Raw genomic sequence first — 23,935 nt, 5'->3', positions numbered from 1 at the left:
CTTACCATACGAATAGGTACTCAGCAGCAGTAAGATAAAATTCATTTTATCCACAACTAAAGTTCCATAATTCGCTGTAAAATAGTCCAGCGCTGAGCTATCGTCTGATTGGCGATTCATTGGGAAAGTTGTCTCTCCCGCGGCGCGCTCGTTTCAATTTTGAACGCGTGGTTGTCGTTCCAAAAAGGTAGATTGGACGATGGAATCGAGAGAGGAGACTTCCTTTTTCCGACAGTCCTCTCTCAAAGTGAAAGCGAATGTGTCAAAGAGAAGGAAAGAGTATCTTTAAAGCAACTTGTGCGAACAGATCATTGGGCCTCTGAGCTCATATGAAACACCCCTTCCTAGTTAAGGCAGTTTTCTATCCAAATAGGGAACGGGTAAATCCTACGCACAGCTAGGTAGTATGCGACGCAGAAGTGCGAATGTCCTTGGGTCTAATGATCTCGAGACCTTTGAATGGAGTGTCTCTCTCTTTCGTAGGTTCCAGAACGGGTCGGTGAGTCCGGTGCGCGAGGAACTGGAGGAGACGTGGCGCCTGGCCGATTCTTCGGGCAAGAAGCAGGAGGCGCGGCAGGGGGGCGCGGAGCAGGGCGCGGTGCCGCCCGCCAAGGAGTGCAAGGAGAAGCAGAACAGGGAGCGGCTGCTGCGCCGCAGCGGCGCCTCGCCCTGCGCCTCCGACTCCACCGCCACCTCCCCCGACATGTCCCGCCCGGGCTCGAACGGCGGTCGCCTGCGGGGGCGGCTGCTCAGGGCCGCCAGGGCCGCCGACGGCAAGTGCACCTCCGAGGCGTCGCTGGCCGGAGGCGCCTCCGAGCTAGACCTCGAGTTCGACTACTACGACTACAACGTGCAGAATGCGGGCGCGGCGCCCGGCTCCTACCTCGGCATGGACCCCGCCTTCCTCGTCTACATCCCCCCGTTCGAGGGCTCTTCCTCGTCGAACGCGTCATCCGCCTCCACGCTGCAAGCGCCCCCGTCGGAAGGGACCGACGCCCTGCTCAGCGCCCCCGGGTCCCCGCAGCCCCCAGGGGGCGCGGCCGGCCGTAGGGGGGACTACTACTGCATCAACGCGTCGTACGCGAGGGCCAACTTCCAGGAGGCCGGAGGAGGGAGGAGGGGGGAGGCGGGGTCGGAGGGGGAGACGCTGACGATGTCTGAGTTGAGGCGCAGCTCAGAGGAGGAGGAGGAGGAGGGGAGGGGGTCGGAAAAGGAGACGAGGGTGGAGAAGTCGCCGGTGGAGGAGCTGGAGGAGGACGAGGAGGAGATACGATTCGCGGACGAGGACGACGAGGAGGAGGACAGCGAGAGGGCCAAGATCACCGAGTACGGCGTGATAACGGCGGACAGCGTCGGCCTCAAGAAGCCCGTCTGAGATGCCGCCGAAACGGCTCGCGGCTAAATTTGCTGAACCACGCTGAAGTGCGCTGGAAGAGGCCTCTAGTCAAAGGCATAACGAGTCTAAGTTGATTGTGGAAATGAGTTGTAGTATTAACGCCCTGGGAAGAAATTCGCCGCGAAAAACATCATATGACACAACCAGGATTCAAACCCGTACCTCCTAATTACGGGTAAAGTGTGCTACAAGTAATACCAAAGTGATTGCAGAAATCCTTGTCAGATCAAAGAATATATTTAGGGGATATTTCTTCCCTCAGTGTTCATACCTTTGCACCTATGTACTTGATTGCACATGAAGTCACTTGCTTATACAGTGCTTCGTGAATTCATGAAAGATATTTTCATCCTTTGTCAATACAGAGACAACGGTGAAAAGATTGTCAATTCTTTTTCAAAACCCACCCGTGGTAGAATGGAACAAAGTGAGAAATAATTTTGACAAATGTGAAGTCTGACCAAATGATAAATACTTTTTTTAAATTCCAATGAGTGCTCCCATCTGGACCTTGCCTCCGTCTTCAAAGGTTTACCTCACCTCAGAAGTGAATTTCTCATCGCATAGTGGAATGGGATAAGCTGATTTTTTCCTCTTCACAAATAATTGTTTTCTCCCGTGATTTTTTTTAATACCCTAGCGTGCTAAACCTGTGATATTTTAAGTTCTCAGTACAATTGAGTAGCTGCCAGAGACACACGAGTGACTTTTGTCATTCTGCCTTCGTCCCTCCCATTCATCTCATCCACCATTTAAATGCTATTGAGGACGAGGAAGACCATTGTGTTTTATGACTGCCTTAGATATTTCCTCAAAAAGTCAACCCTTCTCTTTGCTCACACAATTTCCTCCTCACCACAATAACATGATGGTTCCACTTGGTTTCACAGGATAATGATAATCTCTGTAAATAAGCCAGTTCAAACATGATTTTGTCTCTTTCAATGGCTAGTCAGTGGGTTTTCGGAGACTGTAATGACATCACCCACCAGGAGTGACGTGTTATTTCCAATGGGAAAACTGTAAGAAATTGACAAACATTTGACAAAACTTAAAGTGTTCTGTAGATTGGGAATAGATTTTTACCCCAAGGAAAGGGTATTACGAGATTTTAAAATAAAGAGAAAATTTTAAAATGGACCTGTATGACAGTGTACATAGAAAATTAATAAAGATAGAGCAGAATATCATTGATATGTATTATCCTACGTATGGTATTCTTCAGAGCCATTGGTGGTGAGATATAAGTATAATGCATATTTTATTTTCTTCAACTCCCATCAGCGGACCTCACTCAGTTCCATTTTTAGAAGCTGGAAATTTCAACAAAGGCTAGTTAGTTATGAAGATAGATTGAAGGTTGCTTGATTAATCGCTAACTATGTCCGATGTTGCCTCAATCTTCGTGGGCTACGCAGTCGCATAAACACACATCATCTTGTCAACTTGCACATGTTTTATCTAAACAGAGGAAAATTCTCATTGGATGAGATGAATTAAAGAAAGAGTGAATAATGCAATTATTAGACGTACCGAACAGAGCCGCCATAATTTTAGGCCTTCACTCATGGGACCGTCATAACATCCAAGGCATCCAAGGCAAGGCACTTGTTTTAAGTGGATCAGACATGGACCAAGTGACATAAAATAAATTCCCCATCTAGATAACGTGTAAACAAGCAAATTGTAATAATTGTGATTATAATTCAATGCTCAATATAATTCTGCTCGCAAAATGATAGTGCATGATATAAAAACCAAATCTTAGGATTGAAAAACAAATGCCAGGCTCTGCGGTGGTGGGGTAAAGTCCTCAGCTGCCAAAATGAATGCCTACGAGTTTCAGTCCCAGCATCCCTAAATAGGGCATGAGTGCGTGTTGCTAAGGCCATCATTTGCTGTTTATGAGGAAGTTGAAAATGAGACAATTGAATTGGAATTGTTGAGTCTCCTGTTGAGTCAATAGAAGGAAAAGTATCGCTTAACAGCTAATCAAGCTAAATTAAAAATGCAATTGAAAGAGATGGGAATATCAAGATGCTCTACTGACTTATAATACTAACAAGTTTGATTGCATGCACACACTGTAATGATAAGATTGGTTCCATTCATACACAAGATCATCTCTACTATCAGCATACAAGATACAGTGGCAACAATGGAGATAATTGGCAGGAATAAACATGATGGGTAACTCTTTGGGGGTCAGAGGGAGGTCAATTCAATGTGGGAGGAAGGGCTCCTATGGCAGACACCCTGACAGGGGCAAACGGACGTAACTGCAGGGTGACTTTCACAAAGTGAGGGTCGTAATATGTATCAAGCTTTAATATTTGGGTAATAGTATATCTTATGTCTGCCCATTCATTGGGGATATTATACCCAAGTTCACATTTAAAGATGTAGAATAGAAAGCAGACCTGGAATAATCCACAAAAACAAATGAAAAAAGGTTTACCATTATGGGGATTTCACTCCTGGGCTTCCCTCCTTCCACAGACCAATCTGCATGGTTGCCAACTGTAAAGGAGAACAAGAGAAATATTTTTATGCAAGTTATCAGTTATTTCATATAATTTATTCAAGCTAGAATGTTGCAACAGCTTCCATATAGATTTATGTATGTATTATGCAAAATAACTAAATATAAGTTTGGAGAATGTTATACTTGTAAAAGTAACCATTAACAAACCAAAGAGCATCAATTAGCTCCATGATTTTTCCTTACTGGCTGAACAGCCTTCACTGCCAACGCAGCTCATGGATGTGCACGCAAAAATGTTCTCTTCAGGGGTTCCCTTCTCCTACATTACCAACGTTGATACATAACATTTCCAGGGCCCCCTTTGAATCTCCACACAACATGAGCGCCTGGGACACATGAGACAGACTTCAATCTCTAGGTGAAGACACTTTCAAACTGTTTTTACTTTCTTCCCATTTCAGGGCTACAACTCAATTTTGTTTTTCCCAAAGGGATACAAAAATAAGTGCTATGATGTACGAAATCCAAAACAAACAACTTTTCCTCTTTCTAAGCATCCCTTTAAATTCCATTCATGTTTTTTTTCATATTTTCTCAACATATCTAAAAATGGTGTTGAACTCATATGTGGCTCCATTATACAGATAAATTACAAATCAAATGGCAGCACAAGCAAGTTGACGACTCTCTCAATGTATATAAATATACATACATATATATCATTGGTCTTTCTATAGGAAGATTGCAAATGGGATATATCTGACAACTACTCATATGTACTTGCATTAATTTTCAGCGAGGAGGTCAAACTATCCAGCGTTATGATTTCTCCACACCTAACTCACTAAGCAAACGGAGAGCTGCAGGAAACACAATGTTCTGAAGATAGTTTTTCTCCTGGTCAAAAGTTGATTTTCACAATAATTAAGCTAAAATGTAGTTATTTAAAAATAATGGGAACTTGTGCCCCAAGGGCCCATATTACTAATAAGCAATAATTGGATTTATGGGACTGAAACAACTCTGTTTCGATGAAAAATATCAAAGTAAAGCCAAAAAAGTTCAATTTTTTTTTGCTTTGATGTATCTGTCGGTGTTTATGAATTTTAGTCTCTCACAATCGGTTCCACCCTCTAGACCACTACCCCGCACTCAGAACAGATTGTTGCCAAAGGTTTGACTGCATCACTTACTTCCACAGCTAGATACTTCTCCTCCACTACCCCAGCAGAGTCAATGTTCCTTGCACAAAAGATCTAGCCTCATTAAAAAGAAGAATTTTGTGCTTTCACATTAATATTTATTCACGACCATGGTTTCAACGTTAGACGTCATCATCAGATCTAGCCTCTGCGTTTACTTTAAAAATGTAAGTAAATATGAGCCAAAATTAAGCCACTTTCAGTATATCACTATTCTACCACTCAAACGATACTTCAAACCACGGTATTTGGCAGTTGGAGTAAACATGTTACCGTTTGTGCCATGATTAAAATTGATATTGAGTAATGAATTTTGAAAGTTCTCTTCCGTCTTTGTCAATGACAAGAAATTTTAACATAGTTCCATACATCTCTGGGTACAATCATTTACCACTTGAAGACTCTTAACACCTTGTGAACAGTTCTTTCAGTCAGAATTGCCATCCCGCACTAGCATGGCTGGCAGAATGTAGTGCATACATATTTCCAGGATATTATCCAGTTTCCTCAAATTGATAATAGGAATATGAGTTATAGGTAATTGTGTTGTCAATTGTAGATAACTATAGGTAGCTTAGGAAGGCCATGTTGTTTAGAAGATGCTTTCCTCCGAGAATAGCATCTTCCCTCACATAAGATGCCTGCATACAATGTGCTGTGTTTTCTTTTCAACCTCCTCTGGATTGATGAAACAGTGGAAGCAGTGTTAATGTTCAGCAACGTTAATTTAGTTCACGGGTCATTTCAAGAACTGCATCCCATTTTTGTGCGTACATAGACGCAGCTCAGGGAACAAAGGCCCATACCTGAATACATATATAAATTCAGAACAAATCGTAAAGGTGCATAAGATTATTTGCTTGGCTGCCTTGAGAGAAACTGCAAGAAAAAAAAAAACGCTACATAATTGAGGGACATTCCATTTCAAATCAACCAGGCCCTGACACCCACCGTCTCGGATTTTCATGAAACTTGCCATGGTCATACATTCTGGTATGATTAGAGATTGCGTACAATTTTAGCCTCCAACTGTCGATTGTTTATGAAATATGAGCCATTGAAATTTGGGCGTGACCCCTAAAGTGCCTCAACGTGCAACGCATGGTGATTTTTATTTTCATCCATAACTCCATTTCTATGCGATGAAAAGTCAGCTAGTAGTTCTAGAGCTAAGTAGTCCATAATGATCCCAAGATTGTCATTAAATATTAATAGCATGAAGTAATTCAGCTGCAAAAAAATAAAGTTTACAAAAAAATTTCGCTCGTACCATTTTTAATTGTTAGCATCCACAGGGAAAGGCCATGCGAATAAAGACTCAAGGTTCAGTTTTACGTAATCATTAGTGTATGAGCAAAGATCCTGAGAAAAAAAATCATGAGTCCGGCATTCCTTTTAGTAAAAAAAATACTTATTCTTAGTCACGGGAAAAAAATGGCATCTTTTTCAAGGCACATAGAAATTACATGATGTAGAGGAGAGATAAGCATTTACTTATATGATTAAACAATATTGGAGCATGTATTATCTCACTATAGTGTATGCTACCTGCTATTAGAGCATGAAAGACGCAAGCAATCATGTGAATGTACGCCCCTACGTACCGTAAATTTTGTGTTATCAGGACTATTCGAGCTGAGGGAGTTTTAATTTAAAAAACACTCCATGAACCATGGTACACTATTACATTATACATTCCTTTTAACTTCAGTCCAAAGACAAGGTACATTTCATATACAGATGTATTGACATCACAGGAATGTATATCATCAAATGTCAAAGAGAACCGTCATCAAATCATTTGAATCGAGAAATTTCTCATGTACTTCACATTAATGCTTATTTTCAGTGTTTCATTTAGTTATTCCATGTCCCTGGAAACTTAGGTAAAAACAGTACAATTAATATTACCTATTGATTTGGAAGCGAGCCTCTTCTTTTTAATTGGCTGACCACATTCTAAGATGTCCTCGTGTTTTTCACAAAGTTTAAATATTTTTTTTATGTTGGCCACTCCCTCCCTCAAGAAGTAGTATGACCTCCCAGAGCCTACGGTTGCAGGAGATTTAAGCGCACACAATAACTGTCCTAATGGCACACTGCAAACATTTCTCTCTGGCAAAGAGAATGAGGGTGAGGGTCCTTTAGGTGTCATGAATTTAACTGAAATATCACCTCCTTCACGGTTGAGAGCTTCCACTAGTCCAATGTACCACTGCTTGCTGTAAATACAAGCTATGAACCAACAGCCAAATTATCTGGGATATCCACTGTTTCAGAACAAAAATCAAATATAATGCTGTACTCATCATCCAGGCTCGTGAACTTTGCAGCAACTCTTCTATCCGATAAAGGCACAAAATGATGGAAGTTTCTCGTGCGTAGAAATGATTTTGCCTTGGTAGATCTTTCAAGAAGTTTACTGTGTGACCAAGCCACATCATTAGACTTAATGCGATGGATTTTGATGTTTTTTATATTATCTCTACAAAATTTATACATCCTCCTGCTGTTTGTTATCTGCTATGCCATTGGGCGTTGTAGGCTGGCTTTCCTCGCCATTCGTTTAATAGTACCTCCTATACCGTCACAAGAGGACTTTCCATGACTTGTGGGAAAAAAAGGCCAGGTTGCATTCATTCCATAGTCATTATTATGATGGCACAAATTTAAAAAAGACTTGCAGTATTTATATAGCCCAGCATATCCATCTGTGAAGTACTGAACTTCATAGATGGATATGCTGGGCAATATAAATACTGCAAGTCTTTTTTAAATTTGTCAATTTTAAATTTGTAACTCATAATAATTCTACATTATTACTTATATTATTACTTCCAATGACTTGATACATAGTTACGTCAGAATGTGGATAAATTTTAGGTTCAGTTCTGAGCTGAGATGTAGTGATCATAATTCATCATAAGGATACTGATTTCACATACATAATGTTTACAGAAATCGATGATGGCCACCTGACATGATTTTACACCATCTGCCAGATTAAAGATGAAAAGGCCCTTACCTCAAAACAATCAAACTTTTGGCCCTAAATAAAACTTATACTTTTGCTGCGCTAAAAAATTTTTCCATGATAAGAGAGTGGCTTTGTGGAACCAGAGAACGCTGCTTGCAGGTGGCATGTGGGATTTTTTTTAGAGATTAATACATTTATCATTGAAGAGGAGTTTTCATACAAAGATATTTTCATTAAATGATTATTAATATGCATCAGTCGAGAGCTGAAGGACTCCGAAATGCCAAAATAAGTTCAGGAAATGAAAACCTGCCTGTCCCACTGTCTGTGACATCAAATGTGTGTGCTGTAGTGATGATATGATAAACTTTTTCAAAGGCACTTAAATTTGACTGCAGATTTTTGAGAAAATTAGGATTTCTTTATTAAAACCATTAGCATGTAGTGACTACATTGATATTGGGCCACTAAAGACAATCAATGAAATCTACATATTTTCATTGCCCAGGGAAGCTACTACCCTACCTATAATCAAAAATTAAAATTTTAACTTTTTCAAACTTATTGTAATCCTAAATTACAATTTTAATCCAATAACGATTGCTCATAAGTTTACAACACCAAAGCATTTCATGTTCGTGTATTCAATGCCAAAAATTTGAAGATAGGATGCATACGAGCAAAAGGCATGTGGGTCAAGTCAATCATAAAATGGAGATGAATCGCTAATTATTCTGATGAACTGTAACCTGAGTGTACATATGATTCCTAAGTTTACAGAGAATAAGGTATAAAGAGAAATCACAATGGATTTTAACAAATGCATAGAATGAGGAATAGAAATAGAAATGATACTCAACTACGGTAAATGAATAAGATGATTATTTCTCATGCCAATTGCAACTGATGGCAGCAAAATATGACCAAAAATTAAGTTGAAATAGAATCCTATTCTATTAAAAAAAAATTCATTCTGGATGTTGCCACTACACTATATGGAGGAGGCCAAGGTTGAATACAGGATTTTTTTCTTGGGGGGTCACAAGGATCTGACAGGCAAATGGTCTTATAATATGAATTGTTGCATATATTCTAATGACAGTTTTCTTTTATATTTCCTACTGTCAATATCCAGTACTTCATTAATGTTTGTTTTTTACGAAATGTCTTAATGAGGAAATTAGAATTTATTATCTATGAAAACTAGCTCATTGAAATAATCATCTGACAATCTGCTGCGAAGATATGTTTAAATTAGCTTAAGGTGGAGAAAAGTTGCTGAGCTCAGGGTTTAGCTGTTTGTACACATGTACATGCCCATGTATAGATGGAGGGGAAGAAAGAACCTCCGACGGATAAAATGTTCTTGAGTTGCAAACGATGGTTAATACTCGCATGCCATTAACAGTCCTCCCCACAAGCCCCTTTCCTGCTAGGGCGACGTTTTATTTGAGCCCTGACTAGCAATGAGATTGAGGCTCCTTAAAACAAAATGAACGTATTGATAATGGGATAGTATTAAAAATTTTGATTATTATTTAAGCGCTCACATCTAAATAAATCTGCCTATGGATGAAGCTGTTGTATAACTACCAGAGTTCATTAATATTTCAACATCTAAAGGCTGCAAGTTTCATTGGCATAGATATATGGGAAAAAAAATATCTGTAAATGCATGGGGCAGGGAAAAAAGTACACATAGAATTACAAATTCAAAAAAATTAAGTGGTACGCCTTCCATATGCCTTGTCATAAATTAAGTGGTTCATCTTTCAGAAAACCTAGAATATAATAATAGTTATAAATTAGAGAGGCTGTTTAATTAAAATCTTTCATGGGTAGCTGACCCCTAAATTTTATCAGGAACTTCTGAACTCACCTATTCCATGATGGATGAAATGCTGGGAAGCAACAGCACTCATACACATCGCATCTGACCAACCAAGTAGGTACCGCTCGTCCCCCTCTCCTGCCCCTTTATACAGCATGCCTGTTGCTGATACCTACTATCAGAAATATTGAATATCAGGAATATACACAGAAGGAAAGTTGGCTGTGATATCACCACCATGTTTTAAATTTCATTATTTATGAGTCATATTTATCATCTGTTTTATAAACATGTCAGTGATCATGGCTTAAGTTAATAAAAAAGTGATACATAGATGCACATATATTGGCACCAATTTATTGCATTTTATACAAACTGTTAGCTATATGTTAAAGGGCATGCTTAGAATACCCTGTTTATAATTTGTCAGCTGACAAAATGATAGTTGATGTTTTGATACAGTCATAGGCGGATCCAGGGCACGTGCCCCCCCCAGACCCTCAAAAATATGCAAGATTTTTAATACGGTCCCATTATCATTGCGTTCGTTTTGTATTACGAGGTATCCTTGTGCCCCACCCAGAACAAAATCCTGGATACGGCCTTGCTTGTGCCCCTCCCAGAAAAAAATCCTGGATCCGCCCCTGGATATAGTTAATAAGGGTTCTGATCACAGAGGTTAAGAGCTCCCAGTTCGTGATATTCAATTCTGCCATATGTGATATTAAATTAATTATTTGACACCGTCAAAAATTCAAAACAGGTTCAGAACCTGGTCAATTAATAAGGTGATTGGTTGACAACAGTTTCAGTTCATGTTCAGTTTCCTACGGAATGTGGTTCGCCATGAGATAAGATATAATAGGATAAGAATGAGATAATACTCGGTTTCCTACCATACCATGCAGTAGGATGTTTCACAAACCATTTACTACCCATGTACATAGGTATATGGTTCATATAGCCAGCCAAAACCAGTTGGAAAAAATTTTCAGCAGGGATAATAATAAACTTCATTTTACTCTAAAAATCTTGTCAATACTAAATATGTGGCAATTACAACATACCTGCTATCCATAAAACTTTAATGAATTACGAAAAAACTTTAGCGGGAGTACCTGATACCTCTTCTATACTTAAGTAAAGCACACAGTAAAAAAAGTAAACTACAGGAAAATGCATTTCAATGGTAATTATAATTTAGTAATTTTAAGCACATGAAGCCTGTAAGCCTTCCTTAGCACAGTTCACGACGAATAAAGTAGAAAATCAAGATATGGCGCAATTTTAAGGGTTAGACCTAAGAGGTGACTTTGAATATGGCATAATTTCTAGCAACTAACAATAAGATGTGCATTGACAATGAAACTGATTCAAACACACCACAGTAATGATCGTCAAGATTTTCAGCTGAAATTCAACCAACCGTAGAGTTATTAGCGATCCAACTCTAAACAAACGACACTAAACCCTTCTCCCACCCTCAACATCCCTAATTTAAGCTGGAAGAAAGTAAAAATGCTTGTTGTATAAAAATAAATGCACAACTCTTTATAGACTGCTCACTTTATGTCTGCGGGTGAGTTTTCGTGTGAGCCCGGACACTCTCGGATGGCTTCGCTGATAGGGGAGGGGTTGTACCGAGAGAGAGAGGAGGAGCGAGCATAACGTTGCCAAATGTTGTACATAGCCGCCCTACTTATTCTCTGAAAACGTGTGAGTCTTGGGTGGCCACAGGTATTTTGGCCCCGGCGCCGAGACAATATACCTACTCATTTGGAAGGAATTGGGGATAATCCTTTCACAGATGCCCATGACACTGTCAGCTGCATGAGGCACCGTTGGTGGAATGCATGTCACATACAAGGAGAACGCGTGAGGTTTGGCAACACTGCCCCGCGAGCAGATTCGCGATTTTCACTCGGCCGAGCGACTCACTGAGGCCACGCCTACTGTTTGTTGATTGGTCAAGGGAAAGTCACATGTCGATAAACTTTCCCTACCCTCACCTCCACTTCCTTTGGCCACACCAGCCCACCCGCAGAGATAAAATGAACAGAGTACAGTTACTGAAACATTAGAGAAGCCAAAAACTCAGTCTAAAGAATAGAATCATAACTGGGGAAAGTTAGTACCTAACAATTATCACCATCCGTAAATATTAGTTTGAATACCTCTCATTACTTTGTACGCCATGCCCCGAATACAAACGAAGCTCACATGCTGAAACCGGGGAAATCCGTCGTCGGCGACTTTCAGAACAACTCTACGTGGTCGGAAATATCGTTAGCATCCATACGCAGTATCGCATATATCGATAGTCGCATCAGTGTCATTTCTGGATTTCTGCGCCAAAAATTCGCCAGATTCATTCACCGTTAAAAGCAGGCGGTTCAAGCGCTCACAGGCGAATGATTCTAATTCGAATGATCGTGTTTAAAGGCCTTTATCGAATGCCGATTTTATATTCGAATATAAAAATGATCAAGTGTTTTCGTTACTTATTTTATCCTAACTGCGTGGAAATTTCATGAACGCCGATAATATATAAATAGCGGAATCAGGATCGTTGGTCACAAGGGAAATGATCGCTGGCTTGTACGTACGACCTTTTATAATAATATTTTTATTCACGATTAAGGAGCTCTCTTGCAAAATACCAAGTAAAAAATAATAAAAATACAGACATTAAGTAATATTTTGAGAGTGATGTCTCAAATAATGACCAAATTTTTTTTTAAACTTTGCCAAGGTAAATAAAAGCTGGAAGAAAGAAAAGTAAAATATTTTCGCGATGAATTAAATCATTGAGATTTTTGACCTGAGATTTGAAAAGGCCCGACAAGAAGTTCGGCTCAGGACCCGACCCGAAAATTTCGTGGCCCCGTCGACCCCTAAAATCAACTGAACAACAACATGCTGATTTAATGAATAGTTAATGTCATAGGCGGATCTAGGGGGGGCACGCCCCCCCCCCCCCCCCCCAAGACCCTTCAAAAAAATGCAAGATTTTTAATACGGTCCCATTATATAATTGCGTTCGTTTTGGATTACGAGGTATGCTTGTGCCCCCCGAACAAAACTCTGGATACGGCCTTGCTTTTGCCCCCCCAGAAAGAATTCTTTTTAAACCCTGCATCCGCCCCTGGTTAATGTAGAATTAATTCTGTTGATAAAGATATTTTGGCAGTAGGAGGGTGCAAAAGAAAGCATTTTGAATGCCAAATTTACTTGTCATAATCAAGTCTGATAGACAAATGGTCAGCAAATATAATGTGAGTCGGTGGCAATTACTGCAAATATATAGGTTCAGACAGATAGACGCAGATAGTACATTTTGCGTTGTCTACCGAGGCGCCGATTCCATGGGGCCTGAGTGGGCCCGAGCCCCCTCAAAGATTCGTTATGGGTGTGAGGAAAAAATGAGTCAGGCTTGTCGATTTTCCCCGGAGTGTTATCGAGATTCGAGTTATTAGGGTTCTAATGTTGATCACATGACTCTTCTAAAATTCTTAAAAAACTTAAAACTCACCACTTATAAAATTTCCCGGGGCGGGATCCCAGGTTTTGGCCCCCCAATATTTATTTGTAAGTCGGCATCCCTGGTTGTCTACCAGCGAGCCTAGACGGTGAGCATGGATTTTATATTTATTACGTAATGTACAGATAAATTTTACGGAGTTTATTTTTCTATAGAGTACATATATGGTATTTATGGCTGTGAGAATGGCAATGGCGCTTTCAGTTCAACTAAAGTTTTTTTTCAGTATTAAAGGAGGCCATGACGCATGGGTTCTTGCATAGCGTTTATATTATTATGTAGAGTATGTTTATTAATTTCTAATAATCTCAAGAATTTATTTATTTCTTGTATCAATGAAAATTGGTTATTGGAGGAATCGATTATCGATGGCATTCATAATCGATAGGTCGAAATCACGGGCGGGAGTCCAAAACCCGGTATTTAAAAAAATTCGGTTTTCCGCCGAGAAAAATATCTTTCCTGTTTCATCACCTCAGTAAATTAAAAAGTACTTATAAAATCACATTTCAAATAGCACTTTTCATTATAAAACTAAAAATCCTTCCCATAGCCGAATTTTTTTTTACATCTTAAGGGCATTGATTGATTTTAATTTTGTAGAAATTATATTAAATAATAACCCCCCCCCCCCCCCAGAGCTCAGAGAAATTTTTAGGTTTAATCCATTTTACTTAATGGATTAGTATTACTTTTAGAATAGTGTAAGGATTAATCAAATATCTCTCATAAAGCGGTAAAACTAGTCATTTTGAACCATTAATCTTAAAAATTTCTGTAGGAGGGCCCCCGCAACTCCCACTCACCCTGGCGGGTATGCAATGCCCCCACATCCCAAAGTATTAGTTGTGCCTAAAACCCCCCCAGCCTTGATTCCTAGCTGTGCCCCTGCATACATATTTAGTTGTCATCTTACCCCTATTGGAGGTAAGATGAGGAAAACTCACAATTTGACATAATCGCAGAGGTGGTTTGTCTAGAATTTTTTTTTCACTTTCTGACAGTCAACAGTGTTACAGAGACAACAAAATTTCCTCATTATGCTGAAAAGTAAGCCACCATGGTAGCAGTTACTTTTCATAAAACTTTTGGAAAATCCCATATTTTCTATAAATGTATATTATATAGTTTAACGTCTGTTTAGCATATTTTTCTCTCTCCCTATTGCCTTTCAACACTTCCTCAGCTTTCTTCCCTATGGATGTTGCCTATCGTATGTTATGTGCTAATCGACATCCAAGGGCAAATCCAGGATTTTTTCTGGGGGCAGGGTCTAACAGGCAAACGGTCTTCTTGTGCTTGGGATTGAACACAATATGCAACAATTAATCTGCAACATATACTCTTAAATTTAATAAAAAAGTTATTAATACCTATGTATATATTCATAACTCTTATATTAAAATATAAACTGTATAAATATTTGTATTAAAAATCTCATCTGCCTTTTGAGCGTGCGGGGGGATGCCGACTTACGAAAGATATTGGGGGGCCCAAACCGGGGGTCTTGCACTGGGAAATTTTGTGAGTACATAGTGAGTTTTCAGTCTTTCGAGAATCTTAGAATAGTCACATTAGAACCCTGATAACTCAAATATCAATGTCTGGGCACTCTGGGGAAAATCAACAAGCCTGACACGTTTTTTCCTCACACCCAAAACGAACTTTTGAGGCCCCCTCAGGTCCCATGGCGTTGGCAACACTGCACCTGCCCCCATCCAAATCCGCCCTCTTGACATGCATCCACCAAATGTATGTCTGTGGGTAGGAATAACACTTTCTGCATTGGATGCCACAGGATTAATTCTCTACTTCACAATATACAAGAAACGATGGTTGTGCGCAAGGGCTGCATCCTGCAAGCCCAGAAATTCGATAGCAACTGTCGTGACCCGCCACTTACTCTGGCTGGACACACAAGAAAACAAATGATCAGAAGAAAACATCCGGCCAAGCATTCGTAACAACAACCATCCCTTTCTTCCGTTCCGACCACCATTTGAAAATGCCTGGTGAGGGACTGGCAAACTGGAAAATTGGCTCTGCTCTTTAGGTGATGAGAAAAGAAAGTAGTTTACGGAGGAATTCTATAGTTTTCCACCTCACTCATTGCTTCGGCCAATTTTGTAATTTACATTGAAACCTCAATTTTATATTCCCCCGTTATACATTTTCCCTGATTTTGCACCATTTTTATCAGGTCCCAAACAATACCGCCATTAAATAATGATACTCTATTTTACAATATCCTCAATTTTGCACTTTTTGTAAGTGGTCCATTCAAAAGTGTAAAATAGAGGTTTCACTGTATTTTTTTCCTCGCATCCTGTGAGCCTAGGCCTAACGAGAGACTCCAGGCAGAAAGCTCACACTCTTTATGCTGCCAGCAAATTAATTATGTACGTGTTGTCCAAATTGGCTGTTGGGAAGTTTTTGCAAGGTTTGATTTGCATAGGTCCACTGCCAAGTCGGAGATTGAGTGCCTAGACAGGTATTTTCAAATTGGGAGAATTCAGTGTTTTCAGATGGTTTGGTGCGCAGAGACAACATTTTCTGTATGCGGCAGTGCAGAGGCTTCCATTCCATTCCAACAGCCTAGACGGAGCAAATTTGTCATTGACCGCTCAAACTTGATTTCCAATCAGTAAAAAGTGAAAAATAAAATAATGATTTTGCATCTTTGAATGAGTTAATTTTGAGAGATTCAGGATGCTTTTTTTAGTAGACTCAGCATTTCTGCTTGGACCACCAGTCGGTGCAGTTGATGGTTTGGTGGTGCACAGCTGTCTACAGACCTGGGTCTGGTCTGGTAACATTTAAGAATTCTGCATGCTCTATTTTGATAAGAATATATTAGGTTACCTTATGCACACACTATCAGTCAATTGAAACGATATAGTAGTGCAGAACATAAAGAGCGAAGCCACGCAATGTTGCTATAAATGGGGACTGAGGTCTTCATGTCATGGGACAAAATCATGTTAATGTTTTGTTTCTCCAAGTGAAATTGCACATTCATTTGAGCCGTTCGCTTTCAAGAAAAAGAATCTCTGGCAATGCCTTTCCAACCCTTTCACTGCTCTTCAATCTCCGAAAACCTCATCACATGCGGTGAAAATGTTAAAATGCGTTTCGTTGGGCCATGGAGCAGGTACTTCCAGGGTGGGCGTGGTACTCCCTCCATAGGGTCACTAATCGGGAACCCTTTCCTCGACGAGCTCACCCTCGCTGGCCCTCAAGTTGGACCCTCCGAGCGTGGAGTCTCCCTCCCGAAAAGTGACCGCTCTGACTGCAATTTGAAAATCAACCCACCAATCCGATCATCAAAAATGATTGTTTGCATCGCACTCCTGCTAACCAAGCAATCAAGTATGTCTTTGAACCGTGATTCTGTGATGAAAAATAATGATTTTATTAACTTCGCTAAAAACGTGGCTGCGGACCACCAGAAAATGGCCATTTTAGCAAAGTTATCAAAATCGTTATTTCTCATCGCATAAACACGGTTCAAAGACGTACTTGATTGGCAGGAGTGCGATGCAAACAATCATTTTCTGATGATTGGATTGATTGATAGATTTTCAAAATGCAGTCAGAGCGGTCACGTTTGGGGAGGGAGGCTCCCCGCTTGGAGGGTCGAAAAGAGAGGCCAGCAAAGGTAGGCTCGTCGAGAAAAGGGTCCCAAATGAGGGACCCTTTGAAGTGCTTCAGCGAAAGTGTTGACCTCATGGCAGGGAGGAAGAAAAAGTACGTCCACAGCAGTCTGCCGTGCGAACGTACTAGGTACGTTCACAGCCGTGAAAGGGTTAAGGTCATCAATGTTCTCAGTTGAGATTCTCATCTGTCAAAATATTACTGATTGATGTGAATAAAAAAAGAGTAAGTATCTATCCCATTATCTCTCACATCACACAAACTTAAATTCAACCAAAAATATTGCATTGCCAATCAGGGGCGGATCCAGGATTTCTTTCTGGGAGGGGCACAAGCATGGCCGTATCCAGGATTTTGTTCAGGGGGGGGCACAAGGATACCTTGTTATACAAACGAACGAAATGATAATGGGACCGTATTAAAAATCTAGCATATTGTTAAGGGTCAGGGGGGGGGCACGTGCCCCCGTGCCCCCCCCCTGGATCCGCCTATGTTGCCAATCATCCTTTTCCAGATTCCAGATCCATATTTTCCAGATTTTTTAGATCATTGTGAACATTATAAATGCTCAGTTGACTATTATTTCCATCATGATTACATAATTAAATTCAATTCCAGTGGATTAATTTCAGTAGTAGAATGCATCAATTTTGTTTCCCAGTGAAGACTGTCTATGGTTGCCATAGTTAGTTAACATGTGACATAGATCTGTTGAAAATTTGAGATTCATAAAATTAATTGCTGGATAGGCATTCCACAGGTGCCCTGGTACCTAGAACTCTCATAATCTACTTTGCCTATGATATGTTTAAACTACTAGCCTATTGCAGTCAGCATACAAGAAGCATCATATTGCTAACACCAATTTGGTCAATAAATAAATCCAATCATAGTCCAGACCCAATATGGTTAACTCTGGTGATCTTATTAGAAACTACCTATGTAGTCTGCCAATGATCTTGTCCCAAATGGATGTTTACGAGAGTATTTTTAAATATTTTTTTTTAGTAGGAAGAGGATATATTTTGCTTAAGTTAATGACAGAAACTCACATTTATTTTTCGTAGTGGACAATTGTACTTTAATAGATGCTGGACAAAATTCATACCAACACATTCTCCCTCCAGTACCACCCTCAGAAAACATAGAGTTTATTTTACAATACAAGAAATCATATACACCCTCACTCTCTCATTGTCACTCCTCCCCCAATGACTATTTTGTTTCACTTTAAGTTGTAGAAACGAACGAGGTTTAGTGCTTAAGAGAGATAGAGAGCACTTACAAACATTTATGGTTCATTAGAAAACATACATGACTTCCATGTGGATTTTCTTCTCCAATTATAAGGTGAATTTTATCCACATATTACAATCAAGGTAAGAGGCCACTCATTATCTCCACTTTGGTCCAACAACCGAGTCGCCACTAGCTAATGTTTTTCATTAAAATAAAAATATACACATGATGCACTTTAAAAGTCACCCCAAGTGGATGAACTTTGAAATTTGCAACACAGTTAAGTACAAAATCCCTTGTTGGGCCTGTTGGGTGCATTCTCTAACATTTGCTGTTGCAAATACAATGCTATACATCACCTGTAGAGTACAAGTGTTTTTTCATAAAAAAGAATATAATGCTCTCCAGCCCAACCTATAAAGTGCTGTCATCAGTGGAGGGTCAACTGAAAAATACTCATTCCATTTGGTCACTTATCGTTGTTTTAAATATTTTTATAGACATTTTCTTTTGTGAATCATTTTAACATATAAAACACATTTTCACACGCATTTAGACACACACTCACCATGCACCATATTTTACGGCTTTAAAAAAAAACAAAAATATATATATATATTTTATATTTATAGATATATATAATAATTTGGTGGAATATGGACAAACCTTACACCTAGGGGGCCAGTAACAACACAAAAATATATATATATTCATATATACTTAGTAATAAATAAGTTAAGTGGTCTCAGGAGGCACCAGTACCGCCTGACCAAAAATATCTTGGTGAACAGTAAATTTTGGACCTCACAGTAACAATTTCCACTGCTCTATCTTTCCCTCAATGACTCTCCATTCAAATCCATTCTCCTGCGCTCACTAATATTTTATATCACCCGCAAAATGGTTCTCTGCCATCCAACCATTGAAACTTCCCCTTCATCAACCTAAAAAACTGTTTTGGAACAGTTTAGCATCCATCTAAAAATATATCTCTACAATATCACACCCAGTGTTCCCATTATGTGGGTCTACAAATTTATTTAATTTTGAAATAAAGCAAAATTTTCATTTGGGAAATGGCTCTTACGTTAGTCAAAATGCCAATGACCCAAAATCAGTTTTAGCTTCCTGAGATCCCGATGAGTGCACACATACACTCTAATGTAGCTCCTACCCAAATGAAATAAATCATGTTCTCCCATTGGATGGTTTACACAAACCTTTACTGTGATGAATGTTTACTGCCCCAGTACAAAAATGGACAAAAGCAATAGAATAAGCCATTACAATGATCTTTAGAGCTGAATACTTCTGGTCTTTAGTAAAGGCAGTATAATTAATTAATTGGCAGCCAAGTGACACTTACTCAGTAAAATTTCTCCTTGAGCTTCAAATGAGTTTGAATCATCCAAAGGGTCATATGGAAAAAACGTAATATGCTGACGCTGACGGGATACAGTAGATTGCAGGCACAGTAATGCAAAAAGTCACCTCTGAATATATGTAGTTCTGCTTCAACAGCAATCTGTATTATGAAAATTATCATAAATTTGTACTTTATGATTGTAATTTTTAAACCTGATTAATTTGTAAAGATTTTTCATCAAAATGCTGCATTTTACAAGTTGCATTAAGCCATCAGAATCTTCATGAATCATTCATTTAAAAAGTTTTCTATAATTAGTTTTCTAAAACATTTGCCGGTTCAGAATAATTCATTCTGGCATTTTCCCATTGAAAAATAACATAGCTATAATTATCATTTGAACTTGTTTTTAAATGCCAATCATGTTTGCTAATCTAACCCCAGAAAGTAATCCTTATCCATATGTTAGACCCTTTGCCATAACAACGCAAGCACTTGAGTACAGGCACACCAATTCCAGTAAAGAGATAGACAAATGGACAGAGTGATGTTTTGCATGAAAGATGCCACCATCCCGGCACTTTCATTTGAAGCTACATATTATATTGATCATTCTGAACAATGACCACTAATTTCATGTGTGTGAGCCAAACATGCCATTTTCTTAAACAAAAATATGTCAAAAAGTATTTTCAGACACCCAAAAATAGGATATTTTTTTTGTTTTTTACATCATTTAGTAACTATTTGCATGTAGGGATGGGTTTGAATCAGCCAAATAGCATCAGAAACTGGTATTTTTCATTGAATTAGAGGAAAGATCATTGATCCTCTTCTACCTCACTTAATAACAGCAAACATCATAATTTTTTTAACATTCTTTTCAGTTACACGATTTGAATTCCTCTTTTTTATAATAGTTTAATTTATTTAGTAAGTCAAATTTATCATGTGATATAAAACTCGAGCTCCTTCCAAATGAGTACCAAAGCATTTCTATTACTCCATGACAAGTTTATATTGATGAATATGAATTTCACATGACAAATTTAATTTATTGTCACCATAATTTTAAACTGAATCAAATAATGGCTACCAACGAACCCATCCCTACTTAAGCAGGTACTTTCTTGTGGTGGTATAGCAACCACGCACCAATGCCCAAAAGACCCAATAAGGGCCTCATCTCTGCTCAAAATAGTGTTTGCCTTCAACTTAAACATGTCAAGAGCAGGCCTTGGGTACAAGTTTAACTCATTTGACACCCAGCATTTTGCCCAACATAATAGCAACATGTTAACACTTAATAAAACCTTATTACAAACACTAGATCTTAATTTTTTTCACAGAACAGCCAATATAATTTCTTTTATGATTCCACCGTAGATATTGATAAACCTAATTTTTTTGTTTGATTGTCCATTGATCAGTCTCAGGAAGTCTTTAAGTGCCTTTCGATCCAAACTCACTCCGGTTATCTTTCAAATAACTGCAATATCACAAGCCTAAGCCAATACTTTTGGCTCAGCTTCAAGCTCAAAAAAAGTGTGTAAGCATTAAAGCGCCATTTACCACCTTTATCAGCATCACATACCTCTTGGTTCTCTTGATAATCACCACATTGGCCAGTTATCTCTGCAACAATCACCAATCAAAGGTGAACAATTACCTCTCTCTATGAAAGCCTTCAAATTCGAAGTTTCAATTCACTAATTCCTTTGAGCAAGGCAAATACGTATATATTTTTGCCTGCAAGGGAAATGTGAAAATACAACAATCAACGGGAGAGGAACTTCTTGCAAAGATAGCTGGCCCCTTCCAAGTCACCTCCTACGAGAGAATAAAAGCCACAATTCTGGCAGTCCAATCACCTTAATAATAGTGTATGCAGGAATTGGTCAGTGTAAGAGAACAGAGAAGAGAGTTCTTCATTCCTGAGTCTTTTCCTCAGTGGAATAACACTGCTCACTGCTCGAACGACCTTGCAAGGGGCACTCAAATAATCCACCCCAAACGACCCCACACAACTGTCAATTCCATTTCGAATGATGGGCCAAGACAGAGAGTTGAGTACTGTATCCTTCACTCTTAGAAGTCTGTACACATCCAGGCACGGCTGCAAGCGGTTCTGGCCCAACTGCTTCAACGCAATAACTCAATGTAATGCACAATGCCCAACCTCCATGCTGAGAATCACAAAGCCAATCAACGCAAGTGCTGGCACGCAGGTTGATGGAGGCTGGGCTATACTTCACATTTGAAAAGGACACATGAAACTAAAACGGAGTCTCATTCCACCTGTCTACTGTGCTGTAGATTTTCACGCTCCTGAGCAATCGATTTCCACAATGTCCTTGGGAACGTCAACAAACTGGTATACAAGACGCTGGCCATCAACTTTTGCCAAGATTCCTCTCTGGTAGTAATACCTGCGAATTGAGGAGGAGGGAATTAATTGATAAAAACACAACTGATTTGTCAACCAATTCATGAATTCTCAAATGTAACCAGGATTAGATGAAAATATGAGGTTGAAAATTTGTGTGGTGAAAAAATGAATTTCAAAGATTAGAGGAGAACAATTGTGGCCACTATCATGAGCTCAATTCGGAAGGTAGCACACATTTTGAAAAAATGGCACAATTTTTTTTCAATATTTCATTTATAATACCTCTGCTCTCAAAGGCTAACATTACAAAATCAAATTATATTTATGCTTTTTTCATCTAAACTTTTCATCACAATGCCACTATAATGAGCTATGAATCTAAATCATGGAGCAATAAAACACAGTCAAACTTCATTATATACCATATTAATCTGAATATTGTCCCCTTTTTTTCCACCAATGCCCCATGGTAAAAGTAAAGGAGGGACTGTATTAAAATGATTTTGCATAAGTATGCCTAACTGTAATGGGTACACCGTGCTAGTAGTCACCTTTTCATCGACTCTTTGGTTTTACACCATGGGCGTACCCAGGGAGGGGCACGCCCATGACCACGGGTATAGTATGAAACAGAACTGAAATAAAGCGATAGAGGGGGAAAGGTCGATAGTGCTAGATTTCTGAATGATCATAGCCTTCACGAAGTAAGAAAGCATACCGCTGTCTTCAGGCTTCCCGAGGGCACTCTATGCACTGACTACCATGGTCGTACCCAGCGAGGGGCAGGGGGGCAACTGCCCCCCCTAGAAGCAAAAATCGCAAAAGTCTTTAAGAAAAATCAGTACTGAATTAACATGAAAGTATACAGCAAATTTTCTTTAAACTCACGAAAAATGATATTCATTAGTATAAGATATGTAACTAAAATAAAATTATTTTTTCAAGGAAATAATCTCATAAACTAATGTCACAACTTGGCTTGCCCCCCCCCCCCTAGTTATAATCCTGTGTACGCCCTTGTTTTACATATGTATATTGATTTCACACAGTACCTACCTACTCATATTTTGGTCCTTACCCTTGCATGAAATCAAGGTTTTACAGCAGTAATTGGAATGAATACCTGAATACGCTGAGAGATTGAAGGCTAACTGTGTATAAACTCACCTTAGAGCCCTTCCCATGGTTTCATAGTTCATGTCTGGCTTATTCTTATGTAAACCCCACAGCCTTGATACAGCTTTGGAATCCACCAGCTTGAACACACCCCTTTCCCTGTGAGTCCATTTTATGTAACGAGGACAGTATGCACCGTCTTGCAGCAATCTCAACAGGAACTCCCACAGGTAAGTTGTGGAACCTGTTAGAAAAAACAGAACTTAGTCAGGACTTAAATCTTTATCTCTCCATTCAATGATATACTTAGCATAAATTTGTTTTGTTTACATGTAACTCTCTCCAATGAGATTATTTACCCCAAATCACACTTAATAGATAAATGAAATAGCAATAGCACCACTCATATCAACACACACATGGAATTCATTATTGCCCATAAGTTTTCATTCCCATCATTTTCTTTGTTCTTTGTGATTTCAGTGACTCATGCTATTGTTTTCACGAGAGTAAAAGTGATCATGGATCAGAAAAGTTGTTTATACATCAAGCAGTGGCAGATACAGATTGGGGTGGAGGGGGCGTCCACCCCCCCCCCCCCATTGCAGGTCTGCCCGTACTCCGTATGGCCAAACACTGCAAAACCACAAATGTAACTTTTTTATATCATAAGATGGAATTGTATTTTGCATGTGTGTAATCACTTTAAATAAAATTTTCTTATACTTTGCCTGTGACT

The 23,935-nt window shown here is 39.2% G+C and overlaps 2 protein-coding genes and 1 long non-coding RNA gene across 3 annotated transcripts in view; 1 reads left to right on the top strand and 2 right to left on the bottom strand.

Moving 5' to 3' along the window:
* LOC124154265 overlaps nucleotides 1-2,646 on the top strand; it is a 297,186-nt gene extending 294,540 nt beyond the window's left edge. The window contains exon 14 of the mRNA XM_046527881.1: nucleotides 484-2,646. Coding sequence (XP_046383837.1) covers nucleotides 484-1,375 — 892 coding nt within the window. The 3' untranslated portion in view covers nucleotides 1,376-2,646. The remainder of the gene's footprint in view (nucleotides 1-483) is intronic.
* Nucleotides 2,647-9,611: 6,965 nt separating this feature from the next.
* Nucleotides 9,612-12,150, bottom strand: LOC124155142. Its single transcript, XR_006864160.1, has 3 exons — nucleotides 12,066-12,150; nucleotides 9,940-10,066; nucleotides 9,612-9,841 (listed from the first exon to the last, which is right to left on the bottom strand). It is a non-coding gene; the product is annotated as an uncharacterized LOC124155142 (long non-coding RNA).
* A 5,989-nt stretch (nucleotides 12,151-18,139) lies between these two features.
* Nucleotides 18,140-23,935, bottom strand: part of LOC124155125 (ecdysone-induced protein 74EF-like) — a 124,436-nt gene continuing 118,640 nt past the window's right edge. The window contains exons 7-8 of the mRNA XM_046528858.1: nucleotides 23,248-23,440; nucleotides 18,140-22,120 (exon numbers count right to left, since the gene is read on the bottom strand). Of these exons, the coding sequence (XP_046384814.1) occupies nucleotides 22,012-22,120; nucleotides 23,248-23,440 (302 nt within the window). The 3' untranslated portion in view covers nucleotides 18,140-22,011. The remainder of the gene's footprint in view (nucleotides 22,121-23,247; nucleotides 23,441-23,935) is intronic.

This window comes from Ischnura elegans, chromosome 1, assembly GCF_921293095.1.
Source record: "Ischnura elegans chromosome 1, ioIscEleg1.1, whole genome shotgun sequence".
In the NCBI taxonomy this organism is placed as follows: domain Eukaryota; kingdom Metazoa; phylum Arthropoda; class Insecta; order Odonata; family Coenagrionidae; genus Ischnura; species Ischnura elegans.
This window is presented reverse-complemented; position numbering and strand designations above follow the sequence as displayed.